We start from the raw sequence: 15,085 nt of genomic DNA, 5'->3' as shown, positions 1-15,085 counted from the left end.
TAAATCTTCAGGGAATCTAGTGTGTCACCTCTGGGACTAAGATTTGGTTAGCGACCAGAGAAGTCGCATGATATTCAGGCTAAGAGGAACTTAAGCATGGTCTGCAACAGAGATATCTAGGTGGACCAGCAAACTTCGGACACTATTGGTGGTGAAAACGATGGTACCTTACTAAGGCTAAAACATATAATAATGAATATTAAAAGAATAAAACTACGACTTTTCGAAGTCATTTTGACTCCATTATCAAGAAGAGGTGTTAGCTGCAGTTTCATTGTCATTGGTGTTTGACGTGACAGTGCGTGCGGTATATGTTTAAATAAATACTTCTGCACGTATTGAGTCTGACTGCGTGTTTAACTTCGGTTTCCGTTCACGAATAGACACTTATTATTCTAATGTACTCTATCACCTTTATTTGTATTTAAGCTCGAAACTACAGTTAACACCTCTACTTGATAATGGAGTCAATATGACTTCGAAACGTCGCAGTTTTATTCTTCTAATATTCATTATCAAATGTATTTCGAAATGTTCTCTTATTAAAACATACAAAGGTCAAATAATCACTAAAAAGTACATTTGCTTGAGGTACCGTGCAAAGAAAAACAAATTAAAAATCGTTAAAAAACAATTTTATTTCTCTACATTCGAAAGCAGCAAGTCTAGAGGAAAGAGCTCTTGCGTGTCCTCGCAATTGTTACTAATCCTTATTTCCTTTTCAAACGCTACTTGTAAACTATGGAAATGATATGGTCCCTAACAACTATTTCCTCATCCAGTGTAAGCTTACATGTAACTGTGAATCGAATTCACTTCTGTGCTAACTTTGCTAATCTCAAACGTCTCGACTGTTTTCTTTTGCCGTCCATTTTGATTATGGCTGTCCAAGGGAATTTCAAGTGGTTCATGTACGATAGTTTCTAAATTCAAAGTTTATTTAATTTTATACAAAGGACGGCCTGCGCCTGGTTGTATACTGTCAAACCCACGCCAGTGGTGTAAATTGAACATGATGGTGTAACGGGTACACATGTATTTTTCCATGAAGAGTGATGACGAGGTTGGGGAGGGTACATATAGTAAAATCGTTTGAATATGGGTATATTTACAATTTCACTCGCTCGCACTTTTGTAAGCTGGATCCACACGATACATAGCCTCATGATTTGTCGTAACCACCAGTATTTGCTGATAAATGTAGATGACACCTTCGACGAGTTCTTAACTACAATCTAAAGATTACGGAAGTTCACGGCATAACAATTTACACTGGTTGGATTAAGTTGTAACATGGCATATGAAGGTAGAAAATAATATTTTAAAAATTTGGTCTACGCCACTTTTCATCCCCATAGGAAGCGAACACTCGTTACCAGAAACACGTTTCCAGGGCTAAAAAGCTGCTAGTAATATATTAATTGACGAGGAATGTCATTGCAAACTACGTTCGTTAGAAAGTTTTCAACTGCTTGCTGAAAGTAAAGTTCGCATTTGCTAAGCCCTATAACAGGTTCAACAAGCTATTGCCACGTGTTCTCCTGAACCAATCAGAGCAGCCATACTCTAGTCATTTAAACCAATCATGAACAAAATCCGCATCAATCATTGGCACCGCTCACGTGTTCTCATTCCGCGTTCTGATTGGTTCATTGCGTTATTTCCGTTCGCTGTGTTTAGTCAGTAGTGATTACTGTGGTTTAGGTGGTATGCCAGTTATTTATAAACCTTTCTATTAACATAACGATATATATAATTCATAAATAGTACACAAAACTCTGTTATTGCTTGGGTATCACCACGATTTCCATCACATCTTTGGACTTGTTATTGTAGGATTTTCTAATGATGTCCACTGCTTCAGCATGCGTCACGTCCTGCAGACTTTCTCCGTCCACAGACAGGATCTGATCACCGCTCTGATGTAAAATAAATCACCAGACAACAAAAGTCATGGAAGGCTACATAATACCAAACTATTCAGGAGTATTTATAACCACGCCCACAAAACAGGATCTTGGTACCTCTAGGGACCACCCCCGTCCATTTCATATAGCAGTCCCTCCCCGGGGCACAAACTTTATAAACCTAAACCTAGTTATCCAAAGGATGAATTATTTAACCCACTTAATCAAAGAGTATCCAGCGGATAGCGTATTTCGTTTTGTTACAACTTAACAGATGGATAGAGTTTCAAGCCTTTGAACAGCTGGTAACAGCTACGTAGCAACACAGCGGACAACTCCACGCATAAATGTGTTAAACCGCTGGAGCTCACCTTAAGTCTCCCATCATCGGCAGCAGCGCCACCTGGGAATATTTTTTCTACTCTGACCTCAGGTTGGGTTTTGGAACCTTTACCTCCTGAAATGCTTATACCTGGAACAATAAAGAGAATATGGCCCGGTTTTATACACTCTGAGGCAACAACGTTTCCACAGGAGTTAAAAAACCCTGGATCGCACACTTTGTGAAAGAAAGGAAATTTCCTGTCAAGAGGTTTTAACGAAACCGACATTCTGGACTAACATCGTGATGTAAGTCGCGATGAATTATAGCAAGGACAAGACAACTTTTAAAATGGCTTACGGATGTGTTCAACAAAGATCAACTTTCACTCCGTCTCGTTAAAAAATTGGGGTGCATACCTTTGGGGTGTTCCGGATCAGGATCAATGATCCAAGATCACTCGGATCATGGTACATCAAAGGAACTGATGAATCCACTCTGAGTGAGCAAGGATTCATCACCTTTGTTTGACGCTTCATGATCCCAGTGATCTTGGATCACTGATCTTGATCCGGATGACAAACGAACGCACCTTTAACTGACAATGGTCGATTTGTTTTCAGCAGAAAGGAGATTAGACTCGTGCACGGGCGCAGTGAAGATCAATAAACCAACAGGACAAATGCGCACGGGCTAACAATGCATTAAAAACCTCAATTACTCTAATCTTGGGCTTTGTATTCGTCTAGTCAGTGCGCACTAGTTAATCATTGGGGCTGATATTCTGCTGGAGGCGAGTTAATTAATTAGCTACCATGCATAATTTAAGCGTATTAGTTGCCCTCTCTTTTCTCCCAGACCGGAGGGGGCGGACGATGTAGAAAAGCGAGGAAAAGGAGACAGGAAGAAAAATGGAGTCTAACTGCTGTGCGTGGCGAACAATGACGAGCATTAATGGAGCACTGCTGATGGAAAATGATGACGCATGGTGAAACAGTACTGTAGCAAAACTTGAAGACTGTGACGATGATGCCATAAAGACTAAAAGTAAGATTTAACCAACCTAAACTGGTCCTCTTTTTGGAAAGAAGTATTGTAACTAATGTCGCCTCGCTAGAGACAGCTATCACTGGAACTGCCATCGATATTCCCGCGGATGAAGACGAAGTGGACGCCGCCCGAGCTTCAGTTTCTTCATCATCGTCTTTGTATTCCATTGATACTCTATCAGGCACCAGGAGCGAGTTCGTCACGAGTCTTTCATTATCGTTTTCATCGCGTTTCGGAGTTCCAGATGCCTCGCCACTGTTAACCTGTATAACTGGGACATCAAACGATGCTGGAGCGCTATTTGTTGTACTCGTATCTCTTGCAGGCGCTGTATCTAACGTGTAGTTGGCCGGTAGCGTTATCATGGCGTTAGGATTGTTTGGGTTTCTCGGCGAGTTTCGATCCAGAATGCTGCCCCCTAACCAAGCCGTTTGATTACGCTTTTTATCCATTTCTTCCCTTTCTTGCTTTATCTTCTCCACTTCCTCTTTCGTTCGTAATTGAAAACTCCCTCTGCTGTCTGTGAATACAAAGTTAATTACGATCTGTCAGAAATAAGTTCTAATAGCTTGTAACGAGTATTTCTCTTACTTGATAACATTATCAGCGAGAGACGTGGCTTGTATCTGCCTGAAAAACAGTTACACGGCAGGAACTCCTCATCATCAAACCATAAACTAATTATGCAAAGGATCGCAGAACAAAATACTCCACCACTAATATACAATAATTTCCTGGGTGATTATTAATTCATGAGTGAACTGCATCAGTGTAACGAATAAGATATTTGGTCGTAATCTTCAGAGATATTGCAATAAGAAGGATATTCTCTCAAAAGGAACGAAAGCGCGTCTTGCAACAGATGCAACAAATAGGTTTGTTTCTGTTTTGTAGTACTTGTAACACCCTTTTCAACGAGGGATCTCAATGTTTGGAACACCATATCGTTTTCCAACGTTTGGAAAGTTCGTCACGTAAAAAAGTTTTTAAATTACTTGTTGGAAAAATACAAACGATCTAGCCGAGAAACTCTGGAGCGAGATCAATAGTGACGAGACACCAGCCAGGTTAGATGACTCTAATGAGAATTAAAATTAATCTACATTGTTTAACACTACACTACAGTTATAACACTATATCGGGGTTTGTATCGTATGTATTGCACATACCTTGGATGGCGGCCACAAGCTGGCGTTTAGGTTTCTCAGCTACAGTAGGTATTATTGTCGGTGAACCTTGACCAAAAAATAATACAACAACCATCATCACACAGGATGATTTTTAAATGCTCACATCAATAATAACTCGAAAACGAAAAAAACTCATACCAGGGACAAATCCACTGAGGTATTCTAATGCCTCTTTCTCGTGGGCTGACACCATCGCATCAAACCTTCCAAGGTCATACGGTAAAACTAGCGTCCTGTTGACAAATTCAGAAAATTCAATTAAACGAAGAAATTGCACAATTAGACCAAATTACAGTACAGCGTAAATTGTAAAACAATCCATGGATAGCGTGCAAAAAAGATAAACTCTGATCATATTGGACAAGTTAATTGCCGTCTGGCCAATCAGCACTCCGCATTTGCACACGTCAGTTTGGCGCACTGGGACGCGGTCGAGTTTTAAGAAAACAGCTCCAGCTGTTCTAGAGAGAATATCTTCCTTTTTCTTATAAAAAAACAGAATGAAAGACTCCCTACGGACATTTTCAAGGAAAGTGAAGTGGAAGCAGAACAATTCACGTCAACTTGAAGGTATGAAATATTTTGTACATGACTCCTCAAAAAGAACAAAGCTGGATGAGGTTAGCCTGTGTCCCGTAAGAAAGTCCGGAGGGACGCTCTCTCTGATCTTTGCTTTCGGGAAGGGCGGGTGGAAAGGCGGGTGTGACGGGTTAGGTGAAACTGATTCTGGTGAAAATATAGATCCCCACCTAACATCTCTCAACAGAAGAGCCTTTTCAGGTTTGTCCAGTATAGCCAGAAGCTTGTTTACAAGAGCTTCAACATCTGAATCTTCTTGATACTGCAAATATAACACAGGTTACAATGTCAAAAGTGTCCTTCACTTGTTTATCTTTGCACATTACCTCATGCATAACAAATCATTTTTCCAAGCAAATCGGTTAATCTCTAAGCTTCACATGCAGCAAGCCTAAGATCTGACTATACAAACATGTACAAGGATTAAATTGTCATTGACCATGGATGTGTACTTTTTACAAAAACAGATACTTCCAACTAATTAAAAAAACTCTTCAAGGTCTTGATTATTTCAATACTTTACTGAAAATATACAGATACAAGTGTGTGCAAATACTAGGAGTCTGCAATTTGCCAAACACTAGAAACACCGAAATTCAGTTTTCAATCTCCTTTGGTGTAACTACAAATTAATCTCAATTTTACAAAAAAGTTTGACAAAATATTGCAGCTCAGTCACCAAGTTTGTATGCATTAGGAAAAATTACATTCTGCATTGTAAGGCTCAAGTCAAACGTCAAACTTCACATGAGATGAACTACACAGTCTGTGCGAATTAGTTCATGATAAGTTCCATGTTTGACTCAACTGAGTTCGTCAGACCGAGTTTAGATCGACCAGCACCTTCTATCTGTCTGAAACAGATGGATAGAACATGTTGGTTGATTTAAAATCAATCAAGTTTGATGTTTGATGCAACAGTCGAGCTTTACCCGATTGGATCAACTCAAACTGCAGATTAGTTTGTCTCATGTGAAGTGCAACGTTTGACCTGGGCCTAACAATAAGAACCAAAAGTGACAGTTTACCTGTTTGATATGCCTGATTACAGCATTGTATTCATCTACTACCAGAATCCTTTTTGCCTTTTCCTCAATGTACAATAACATCTGCTGTCTTGTGGAGCCACCTAGCATTAATTGAGTACCAAAACCCTTCTCAAAAATAGGGGACACATGCAGAGGAAGTTGCATCTCACAAGAAACTAGAGAGCGAATACCAACAAGCAAAAAAACAGACACAATAAAACAACATTAACACAAAACTGGGCCATTTCAACAGGTTAAGCAGTTTAGTATTTAGATTAAAGTTGTTAGTTTAACTTGTTACCACCTACTGTTAAGAATTTGTACCATTATTTTAAGGTAAAATGGCAATGACATGTTAATCATATCATCTATATAAATTCTAACTCTCAAGTTATGTAAGAGTTATAGTTTACCTGGTTAGTATTTGTATTAATCTACTACACTCATGCCGGTTATGGTGAAAACTTCTGTGTTTGAGTTCAAAGAACTTTACTAATTCAGAAAGACAAAACTTGCAAACAACTTATAAACAGTTATTTTATAATTCAGAAAATCCATTGATCTGAGAAGAAAGTACATTACAGTGCAGTTGTATTAGACCCTTATGCAATGAAAATTACTGTGACAAACCATGTAACTCAGAAATTTAAACATGTACGTGTATCGATACATTAGATTAAAGTGACATCAACCCGTTTGTATTCAAGACATAACACAAATAATTATTTCAACTTATGTTAACAGATTAAAGCTTTATAAGTTAAAATTACTAATATTAGTCTAGCACATTGTTTTTGTAATGTCAATACTTTCATGCACCTTTTATTTTAGAATTAAAATTTGTAAATGTTTTTCATAATCTGGCAGCCCAAGAGAAACAAAAAGATACATAGAACAAAAGGTGAAACAGGAAGGAAGACAACAAAAGACAAAATGATATCATGATGCAACAACCTAAACATACTGCCCCATGACACAATCAATGACATTGAATTTAAATCATGACAAATAAATGGTTTGACCAACTGGTAAATACAAATTGACCAAAATGCAATTCTACAGCTCTGGTGACATTTACTCTCTGCCTTGTGATTATCACCCAGTTAGTCATGCTTTCACATCCTAATCATTGAATGGTAAATAAGGTGGGTTGATAATTGGATGCCTCTCGCAGAAACTGGAAGTAGAACAATAAATTGTACCTAATGTGGCTCTAGCATAAGACAACCATATAACATATATGCTAGGGTAGTATTATGGTACATAAAGGGGAACCCCTCTATTTCAAACTCTCAAGGGAAACCAAAAATAGTTCGAATTAATAGCCGATAGTAAATGACTGAAGGGCAAATCCAAGGGAAATGGGTTTGAATTCAAAATAACAGCGGGTGAGGGAATTTGAAATAACCAAGTTCAAATTAGCAGGGTCCAACTGTAGCTGAAAGGATTAGCTAATTCACCAACCCAGCGGAGAGTAGGGAGAGGAGGAGAAAAACAAGTCACAGTCAGTTGTTATTTATTCATCCTACCTCTTTCTTCAACTTTGGGTTTTCCTTTTTTCCTAAAGCTCAACTTAGACTTGATTTTGTCACCATGTTTCTGTAGAAAAGACTTCGATTTTTTCACTTTCCTCTTATCATTTAGTTCACCATCACTACCACTTAAAATGGCCTCCTCTTTGCTCATGCTGGACACTGAATATCTCTTTGCCACTTCCTCTCTGCTGCTGTTAACACTCTCAAAAGAATGTGCTGAATGAAGCGTATTCATCTTTTCATTGTCACCACCACTGCTGGTTGATGATGTTGCCAGACTCTTGGAGCTCTGTGTTCTCTCCAAATCTGCAAAGTCCTGTTTCACTTGTACTACTACCACTTCCTCTTTCACTTCTGGCACGGGATAAGGAGAGGGCTGAGGGGTCTGTACCGCAGCTTCACGTGATGGTGGTCTGGGACTTGGCATATCTCTCGTGGGATTCTCATGTCCAAAGTCAGAAAACTGAGTACTAGAGTGGCTACGCTCTAGAGAAGACAGCGGAGAGGCTGGGGCTGAGATAGACCTACTGAAATTTTCTTTACCCTCTGAAAGGAAAAAGTAGAGTTTAAGCAAGCAATTTCCCTAGGATACTTCTTATGATGTAGAAAAAAAGATGAAAGGTGCTTATATTTTGACTTAATGAATTTAGAAAGGACCGACTGCCTAACCAGCCGACTGACTGACCAGCAATTGACTGAGATAAAATAACACAAAGAAGTAGTAACACTTTACATTGGTACCACAGATTAATTTTTTGTTGACCAACTATTTTCCACAAATATCTAAATTTGCGGCTCAATTACATACGGTGCTCGCATGTTCTTTGCAAACTAATACTGCAGTATTTGCGTGGATCATAATTTTACAATTTAAAAACGTCAGACGTTTTCAAATTATGTCATTGACTGCAGATTGGTCAGAAACACCCCTAGGCTGAAATTAAACTGCAAAATGTGCTCTAACAATAGCTAATTGGGGGCCTGAGGCAACCTTAGATATTTGAGGTGCTTGTGCAGTTGACTGTGCAGTCTTTCATCAGTGCAACTTACCTATCACTACAGTTCCATCAGGATACACCCAACTAATTTGTGATTGGTAATGTTTTGCCTCAGGAAGTCTTCCTACAGCCTAAAACAAAGAATATTTAATAGTTACATGACAATTTAGAAGACACTACATAAGGAAGTACATGCTAAACACTGTACTTCTATGACTTGATTGAGACAAAACTAGCATGAGCTGTCAACAATGATGGTCCAAGCAAAAAGAAATTTAATTTTGATAATCACAATTAAAAATTATAGATTCATATACGATTTTCCTTTCCATGTTTTGCATGTTTTCCTTTCCATGTTTTCTCCATGTTCCTATAGAGTTACAGGAACAGTAAAAGTTACGGAAGCACTTGAAAAAAGCCATTGAGACACCTGTCTCAACTTGCATTCACACAACATTTCTAGACTTTCTAGAAGTCCTTTCCAATAATTCTTCCCTGGCCTGTTGGTTTCGCCGTTGGAAGGGGCTTTTCCCACTTGCAGTGCACCAAATTTTACCGGTGGATTTTTCCACCGGTGACGTAAATACACATTAACCAATGAACAAACAAGTACTGACTATACGTCACGACGCTGCACGCAATCAGTGACACAACTCTCAGAGCAAATGTCTGCTGAGTTCAAGTACTATAAAAATCCTTTTCACTTAGCTTAAGCTTTTGTTCACAGATATACTTAAGGATATGAATTTTATGGAAGCAATTGAATATGGTCTATCCAACTTAATTTCAAGTCTTTAAAAGAAGGACAGGGAAAAGCAGTGGAAGGCTATTTATCCGACCAATATGTGTTTGTTTACTTAATACAGGCGCGATCTGAGCTCCTGGGTGATCCGGATCGTTTGAGAGAATTAAGTTTGGACCTTTTGAAGAGGAACAGAGCCATTGTTGCAGTTTGTGTAATTGTTGCACTTTAAGTTGATTTAATGAATGACCAGGTTTCTTCTCTACAAAGAAAGGGCATCGCAGCAAATTTGCATTGGCTGTTTTACTGTGCTGAAAGCAGTTGTCGATCAATGAAGGACTTTTGGGAACAGCGCTTTTATTCTCTGCCGTTCGTTGCGACTTCGATTCTCAACGTTATTTAATCAAGAGAGCCTTACAGAATTAAAGTTCTCCCCAACTAATTCCGTCTTCTTTAGTTTATTCAGATTCTTGTCGATACAAGCTAGATCTACATAAGTTTATAGCATTTGTCAGGCAGCTCTCTGGTCGATAGCTGGTTAATCTAGACTAAAACAAATATTTCTCGAACAGTTTAAACACGGTTTTGTCTTTTCAGGAGGCATTACTCAACAGAACAGCTTTCGCCTTTTGTTTGCTGGCTATATACTGCAATGTACACAACTAAATTCATTTGAGTTAGGGAACAGCACTCGTAAACATTTTGATGGCAATCATTTTCTGCTTTTGCGACGATCGCGCACAGAGCACATGAGAAGTGCGAAATGTCAATCGTGTTTTTCGCACCAAAAATTTACGCTCTGATTCACATTCCTGCAAGTGAAACAAGTCAACCTCTCATGACTTACATTGCTCACGCTCACCCTCGCAACTTCGTTGCACAAAGATTACCCTCTCGCTTTGCTCGAGGGAGATAAATAAGTCAAGGTTTAAGAAAAGGTCAACTTGTGGCAAGTCTAAACATTTCTTGCACTTCCAAGCTGCTATATCTAAAGAAACACCTACTAGTGGAAGTACAGGGATCAATGCTTGACCAATGAGTTGTTTGGAGGAAAGTGATGGGAAAACCAACAAAATGCCAGGATAAATCTGTGGGGTAGTCACCTATTATGGGCTTGCAGACATCCTAGTGGGGAGGGGTGAGGAAGGAAAATACTCCCTGCATATCACCAAATGCTAAAGTTCATCACTGGGCTTTCAATCTTCTTCAATCCCTAGAATCACGAACACTAGGTACACATATCTCGGCATTCAAGATAAAACAACCAACCTTTTTTATTTGGCCAGAAGTACTGCTTTTATTTTTTTTTCCTCTGGTTACTTTTCTAGGACTGCTTCCACGGTTTTCAATTTAAAAGCAGCATAAATAACTAATCATAGGAATGTTCTGCAGAGTATCAGCTACATGTAGGTATCAGAAGTTAACAGCCTCAAAGAAGAATGTTACCTTGAGTGTAACCATGATGTGCTTTTGAGACTTGATGAAGTCAACAGCTTCTTTGTGTTTAAGGTTTTCAAAGTTCTTTCCATTAACTTCCATGATTTGATCACCAACTTTAAACCCTGCTTGTTCTGCTAGTGAGCCAGCATCAACACTGAATAAAGACAACAACACTGAGATTACTTTAATAAATATTGCAGTAGTAACTGTCCCTTCTCCCAACTTTCCTGGTGAGCTGAAAAGTTCAGGTTAAATGTCTGTAAAATATCACAACAGGTGAATTTGGCACCAACTGCCAAGAGAACAGTACTTGCCTGTTCTAGAAGTGTCTATATCATCTACAAGGTTTAAAGTGTTTTGGCATCTCCATAAAGCTTAGATATAAGTCCATTTTTTTATGATTCGATCTTTTTCACCCTGAAAGGTTTGTGCAAACGCCATGAATGCTTGGGAAATGTTTTCTCTTGAAATCGAATCTCTTCTGGAGGGAATTACCTCTACAAAACATTCTAGAAATGGTATTTCTGAAACTTGAAGAACAATGAAGGATTTGCACCACCAGAGCTTAGATTGTTTCCTCATAGAGCCCTTAATAACTAATTCTAATCAGCAGTCTACTTCTATAACAGCCCTTCACAAGACTTGATGATCCTCAAATGACTAGAGAATTTGCTAAAATCTAATTCTCCAAAAAGAGACAAAAATGACAGAGTGCATCATACAGGAAGTGACATAACATAGTGATAGATTCAGCACCTGCAGTAGAAGAAACAAAATGAAATGCAAGATGAATACTTCTCATTTCTCTTAAATTCTATTCTATTGTTCTTACCCAGATACATATAGACCTAAGCCATATTCACTTCCACCTCGAAGGTTAAATCCAATAAAACCATTGGCTGTTGACTGCACTTGAAGGTTCACTTTCCTCTCATCAACGCTGTTCAGCAAATGTGAATTATGTTGCAGAGCAATACTAGCACTGCCTCCACTGCCACTGCTTGCCTGATGAAAAAAAGCCAACTTCCTGTACATGTGACATGGATATAACGTGCTTTATTGTACCACAAAGGACTTGAGTAAAGAATTAAAGGATTATCACAGCTGTATCTCAGACATAACAATGATGAAAGAATGTGACAACTGATGTAGTTACTTCAAAAAAATGATAAGTTGTACAGCTGGCTGCCTGAGAATAGGGTTCCTCAACATAAGATGCAAGGGAAGCTTTGTGCTATTGGTAGTCTGTTTCATCACTTCCCTGCACCCCTCCCCCTCCCCGCCCAAACCCATTTTGAGATTTTTTAAGGCTCTGAGGATAACAATGGACATACATTTACTTGATGCATCAAATGAAATATTTTATATTCACTGGGCAAAGAAACAAGTTTTATTTGACTCAAGAATAGAATGACTTGGTTGTTATTTTCACACTGAAGTCTGAGGGCAAACAAAAGTACATTTGTTGTTCTTTTTCAAACATTTACCTGCAGACTGTCAATTTCAGCAGTTCCATTCTGAACAACTTTTCCATTCCTGTGACCCCTATTGAAAGGTGCAAAAGAAAAATCAATATTTCATCAACCAGACAAACATTCCCTTTTACTAGTTTATATTGCACATTTCTCAACAGGAATGACATTTATTGACATTCAGTGTTCAAGGCTAGCGAGTGGCGAGACTGTAGACATGAGTATACACAGACTGCAAAACAGTCATATTTTTTGCGAACGCGAGCGATGGTCAACATTCGAACGAAAGGTCTGGAGCGAGTGTAAAAATGGCGAGTAATGTAAGTAATGTAAATGTTATCCAATATCAATAAAAAAAAAAAAACGGCGAGGGAGAATGGGGAGAGACGCTAAAAAGTACGACTGTCCGCCATGCATATGTTAAATTTGTTCAGAATTTCCCGTTCTTCCAGCAATGGGAAATTCCCATTGGTTTAATTCTGACGCAACCTGTCATCAAATGTCACTCACACCTCATCAAAAAGATATAGACGCTGTATCAGCTTCACTGTAAAGACAGTAATTCTCGCAGGAAAATGGACAATGTTGACTCCACGCTTGCGAACGATTTAGCAGCGGTCCCCTCGTAAAAATTATCATTTTACTCCCAGTATGAACGGCTAGCTCACTAAACACATTGGCAATATTCCCTGAAGTTTATAACTGAAGATGGGCAGGACGGTTTCTCAACAGCCATTCGCATGCATGAGTGACCCCGAGAGCAAGCACATATACACGCAAACAAATTATTTCTGCACGTATTTGTCTTGGGGCTACGGACTGAACAAGACTTAAATGTCTTATAAACCTTATGATTTTGTAAGGTAATAAGTTATAAGTTTTATAGGATTAAGTATTGTTCAGTCTGTAAGAAAAACAGGAAAAATAAGTGCAGAAATAATTTGTTTGCGTGTAGATTTGCTTGCTCTCTGGGTCATTCATGCATGCAAATGGCCGTTGAAAACACCGACAAACGTCTTCATTCATAGATTTCAAGGAATATTTAATGCCAATGTATTTAGTGAGCTAGCCACTCATACCAAAAGTAAAATGATAATTTTTACGAGTGGACCGCTGCAAGGTTTTACTTTTTCAGGTAAATTTTACACACAGTCAGCAACGAGACGTGCCCCAAAGCTTAGGTTTTGTCTAAACGCTTTTGCACTGAAGGTCGCATGTGATTGAAAACCGCCGAAAGATGTGGGTGGAGCTGTCAAGCAATTTCTGTCACCCCAGTGACATTATACAACTCCCACTTAGAACGAATTCGTTGTACGAAAAGCTGACAGTCGTTTTCTCGCCTCACACGCCCTATGGGCGTGTGAGTCTCGCGCGCTTCACATGCAAGGATTGCACTTACGGCGCTTCGCGCCTTCCGAAAACGTCCAAAAGCAACTGTTTTGCAGTCTAGAGTATACATAAAGAGGCAAACTTTACAAGCTGAAAACAAATACTGCACTTATGTGCATAGTATGCAGGTGAGATCTTAAACACCCATGGTGTCAAATTTATATACTAAAGGTCCCCTTTAATTCAAAGAATATTCACTTCTTCTTACAAGTTATTAACAAAATGCTCTTGTCACAAAAACATAAAGCAAATCAACTGCCAGTGTCAACAATAACACCACAAACAATACTACTTTCGATCAGGTTGTTGTTTGTTTGATGTAATGAAGAGTGACTTCCTTTTTCACTTTCCAGAAATGCACTCACATAAGAATAGATAGCTAAGAGTAATCAATAATGTGTAGTTCCAGAAAATGTCCATACCTCCCCCATGGAAGGGATTTTGTGTAAGACCCCCCATCTCCCTGGAAATTCCAATATTGAGCTTCATACATTTCTTTCGTGTTTTTTTGGTCTTACAGAATTACCCCACCTCCAGGAAATTCCAATCCCTACTGTGGGGGAGAATGGATATTTTCTGGAACTGAACAATACAGAAAAAAACAAATAGGAGTTTTGCTACTTTAAAAACTGTGATCAAAGAACACTGGGAAATGTGAAACTGACCCTGTAAACAATGCCTATGTGCTGTGTGATGCAAATTCTATTTGCAGTGTAAATGTCCACAGTGCTTTCAGGTTGATGACATAAATTTCATGAAGATACTGAGAAAATGCAGTTTTATTATATTTTGGCAATATAAAGTCCTGTCATGAGGATTTAAGAATACCATACTTTTGAAATAGACTGTACTAAAAACAGGCTTCAACTTATTTTCAAACTTTTATTTATGAAATGACAGATGATGTCTAAAGATGTTTGCACTAAAATCTTCCAACATATATATATTTATATTTCAAACTTTTACTCTGGTTAATAATGACTCATTTGTTATATTCACTTCAATTAAATTAGCATGCACGAATATGATGTGGCATGTGGATTGGATGTGCAATAAGGATGCACTTTCTTTCGACTACATGTGCCAGACTTGTCATAACTTGCATAACTTTGGGCAATAGTAATTCACACCTAAAAGCCATTATTTGAACAGAGATTGTAACAAAACATCCTTTCATCACTGCATAAATTATTATATTTGATAGGTTTGACTCAACTGGGAGAAAACGAACACAAAAACCACAGGTTTCAAAATATAATACTAGTGTGTCCAATGCCCAAATTTAAGAATGCAATCATAGTGTAACCATGGCAACCTGCAATGGCATCTGTTTGTATAAACTCCGCCTGTTCTTCTGCCTTCTCAATGTCATCAGTTCAAAGTGAATGTCAATTGTTCTTGTCATGATAGCTGTCATGATCTCATATAATTTG

At 38.5% G+C, this 15,085-nt stretch overlaps 1 protein-coding gene and 1 long non-coding RNA gene across 2 annotated transcripts in view; one reads left to right on the top strand and one right to left on the bottom strand.

Annotated features, from left to right (window-relative positions):
• Window positions 1-604: 604 nt before the first annotated feature.
• LOC145477958 (PDZ domain-containing protein 7-like) overlaps window positions 605-15,085 on the bottom strand; it is a 16,276-nt gene continuing 1,795 nt past the window's right edge. Inside the window, exons 2-13 of the mRNA XM_081455837.1 lie at window positions 12,279-12,336; window positions 11,624-11,796; window positions 10,798-10,945; window positions 8,662-8,740; window positions 7,606-8,157; window positions 6,077-6,177; window positions 5,219-5,310; window positions 4,608-4,702; window positions 4,449-4,514; window positions 3,293-3,799; window positions 2,279-2,379; window positions 605-1,919 (exon numbers count right to left, since the gene is read on the bottom strand). Coding sequence (XP_081311963.1) covers window positions 1,782-1,919; window positions 2,279-2,379; window positions 3,293-3,799; window positions 4,449-4,514; window positions 4,608-4,702; window positions 5,219-5,310; window positions 6,077-6,177; window positions 7,606-8,157; window positions 8,662-8,740; window positions 10,798-10,945; window positions 11,624-11,796; window positions 12,279-12,336 — 2,110 coding nt within the window. The 3' untranslated portion in view covers window positions 605-1,781. The remainder of the gene's footprint in view (window positions 1,920-2,278; window positions 2,380-3,292; window positions 3,800-4,448; window positions 4,515-4,607; window positions 4,703-5,218; window positions 5,311-6,076; window positions 6,178-7,605; window positions 8,158-8,661; window positions 8,741-10,797; window positions 10,946-11,623; window positions 11,797-12,278; window positions 12,337-15,085) is intronic.
• The window catches only part of LOC145477975 (uncharacterized), an 11,358-nt gene continuing 981 nt past the window's right edge, over window positions 4,709-15,085 (top strand). The window contains exon 1 of the long non-coding RNA XR_014048171.1: window positions 4,709-5,039. This is a non-coding gene — a long non-coding RNA (uncharacterized LOC145477975). The remainder of the gene's footprint in view (window positions 5,040-15,085) is intronic.

This window comes from Orbicella franksi, chromosome 2 (genome assembly GCF_964199315.1).
Source record: "Orbicella franksi chromosome 2, jaOrbFran1.1, whole genome shotgun sequence".
In the NCBI taxonomy this organism is placed as follows: Eukaryota; Metazoa; Cnidaria; class Anthozoa; order Scleractinia; family Merulinidae; genus Orbicella; species Orbicella franksi.
The sequence above is the reverse complement of the archived record's forward strand: the minus strand, read 5'-3'. Positions and strand labels throughout refer to the sequence as shown.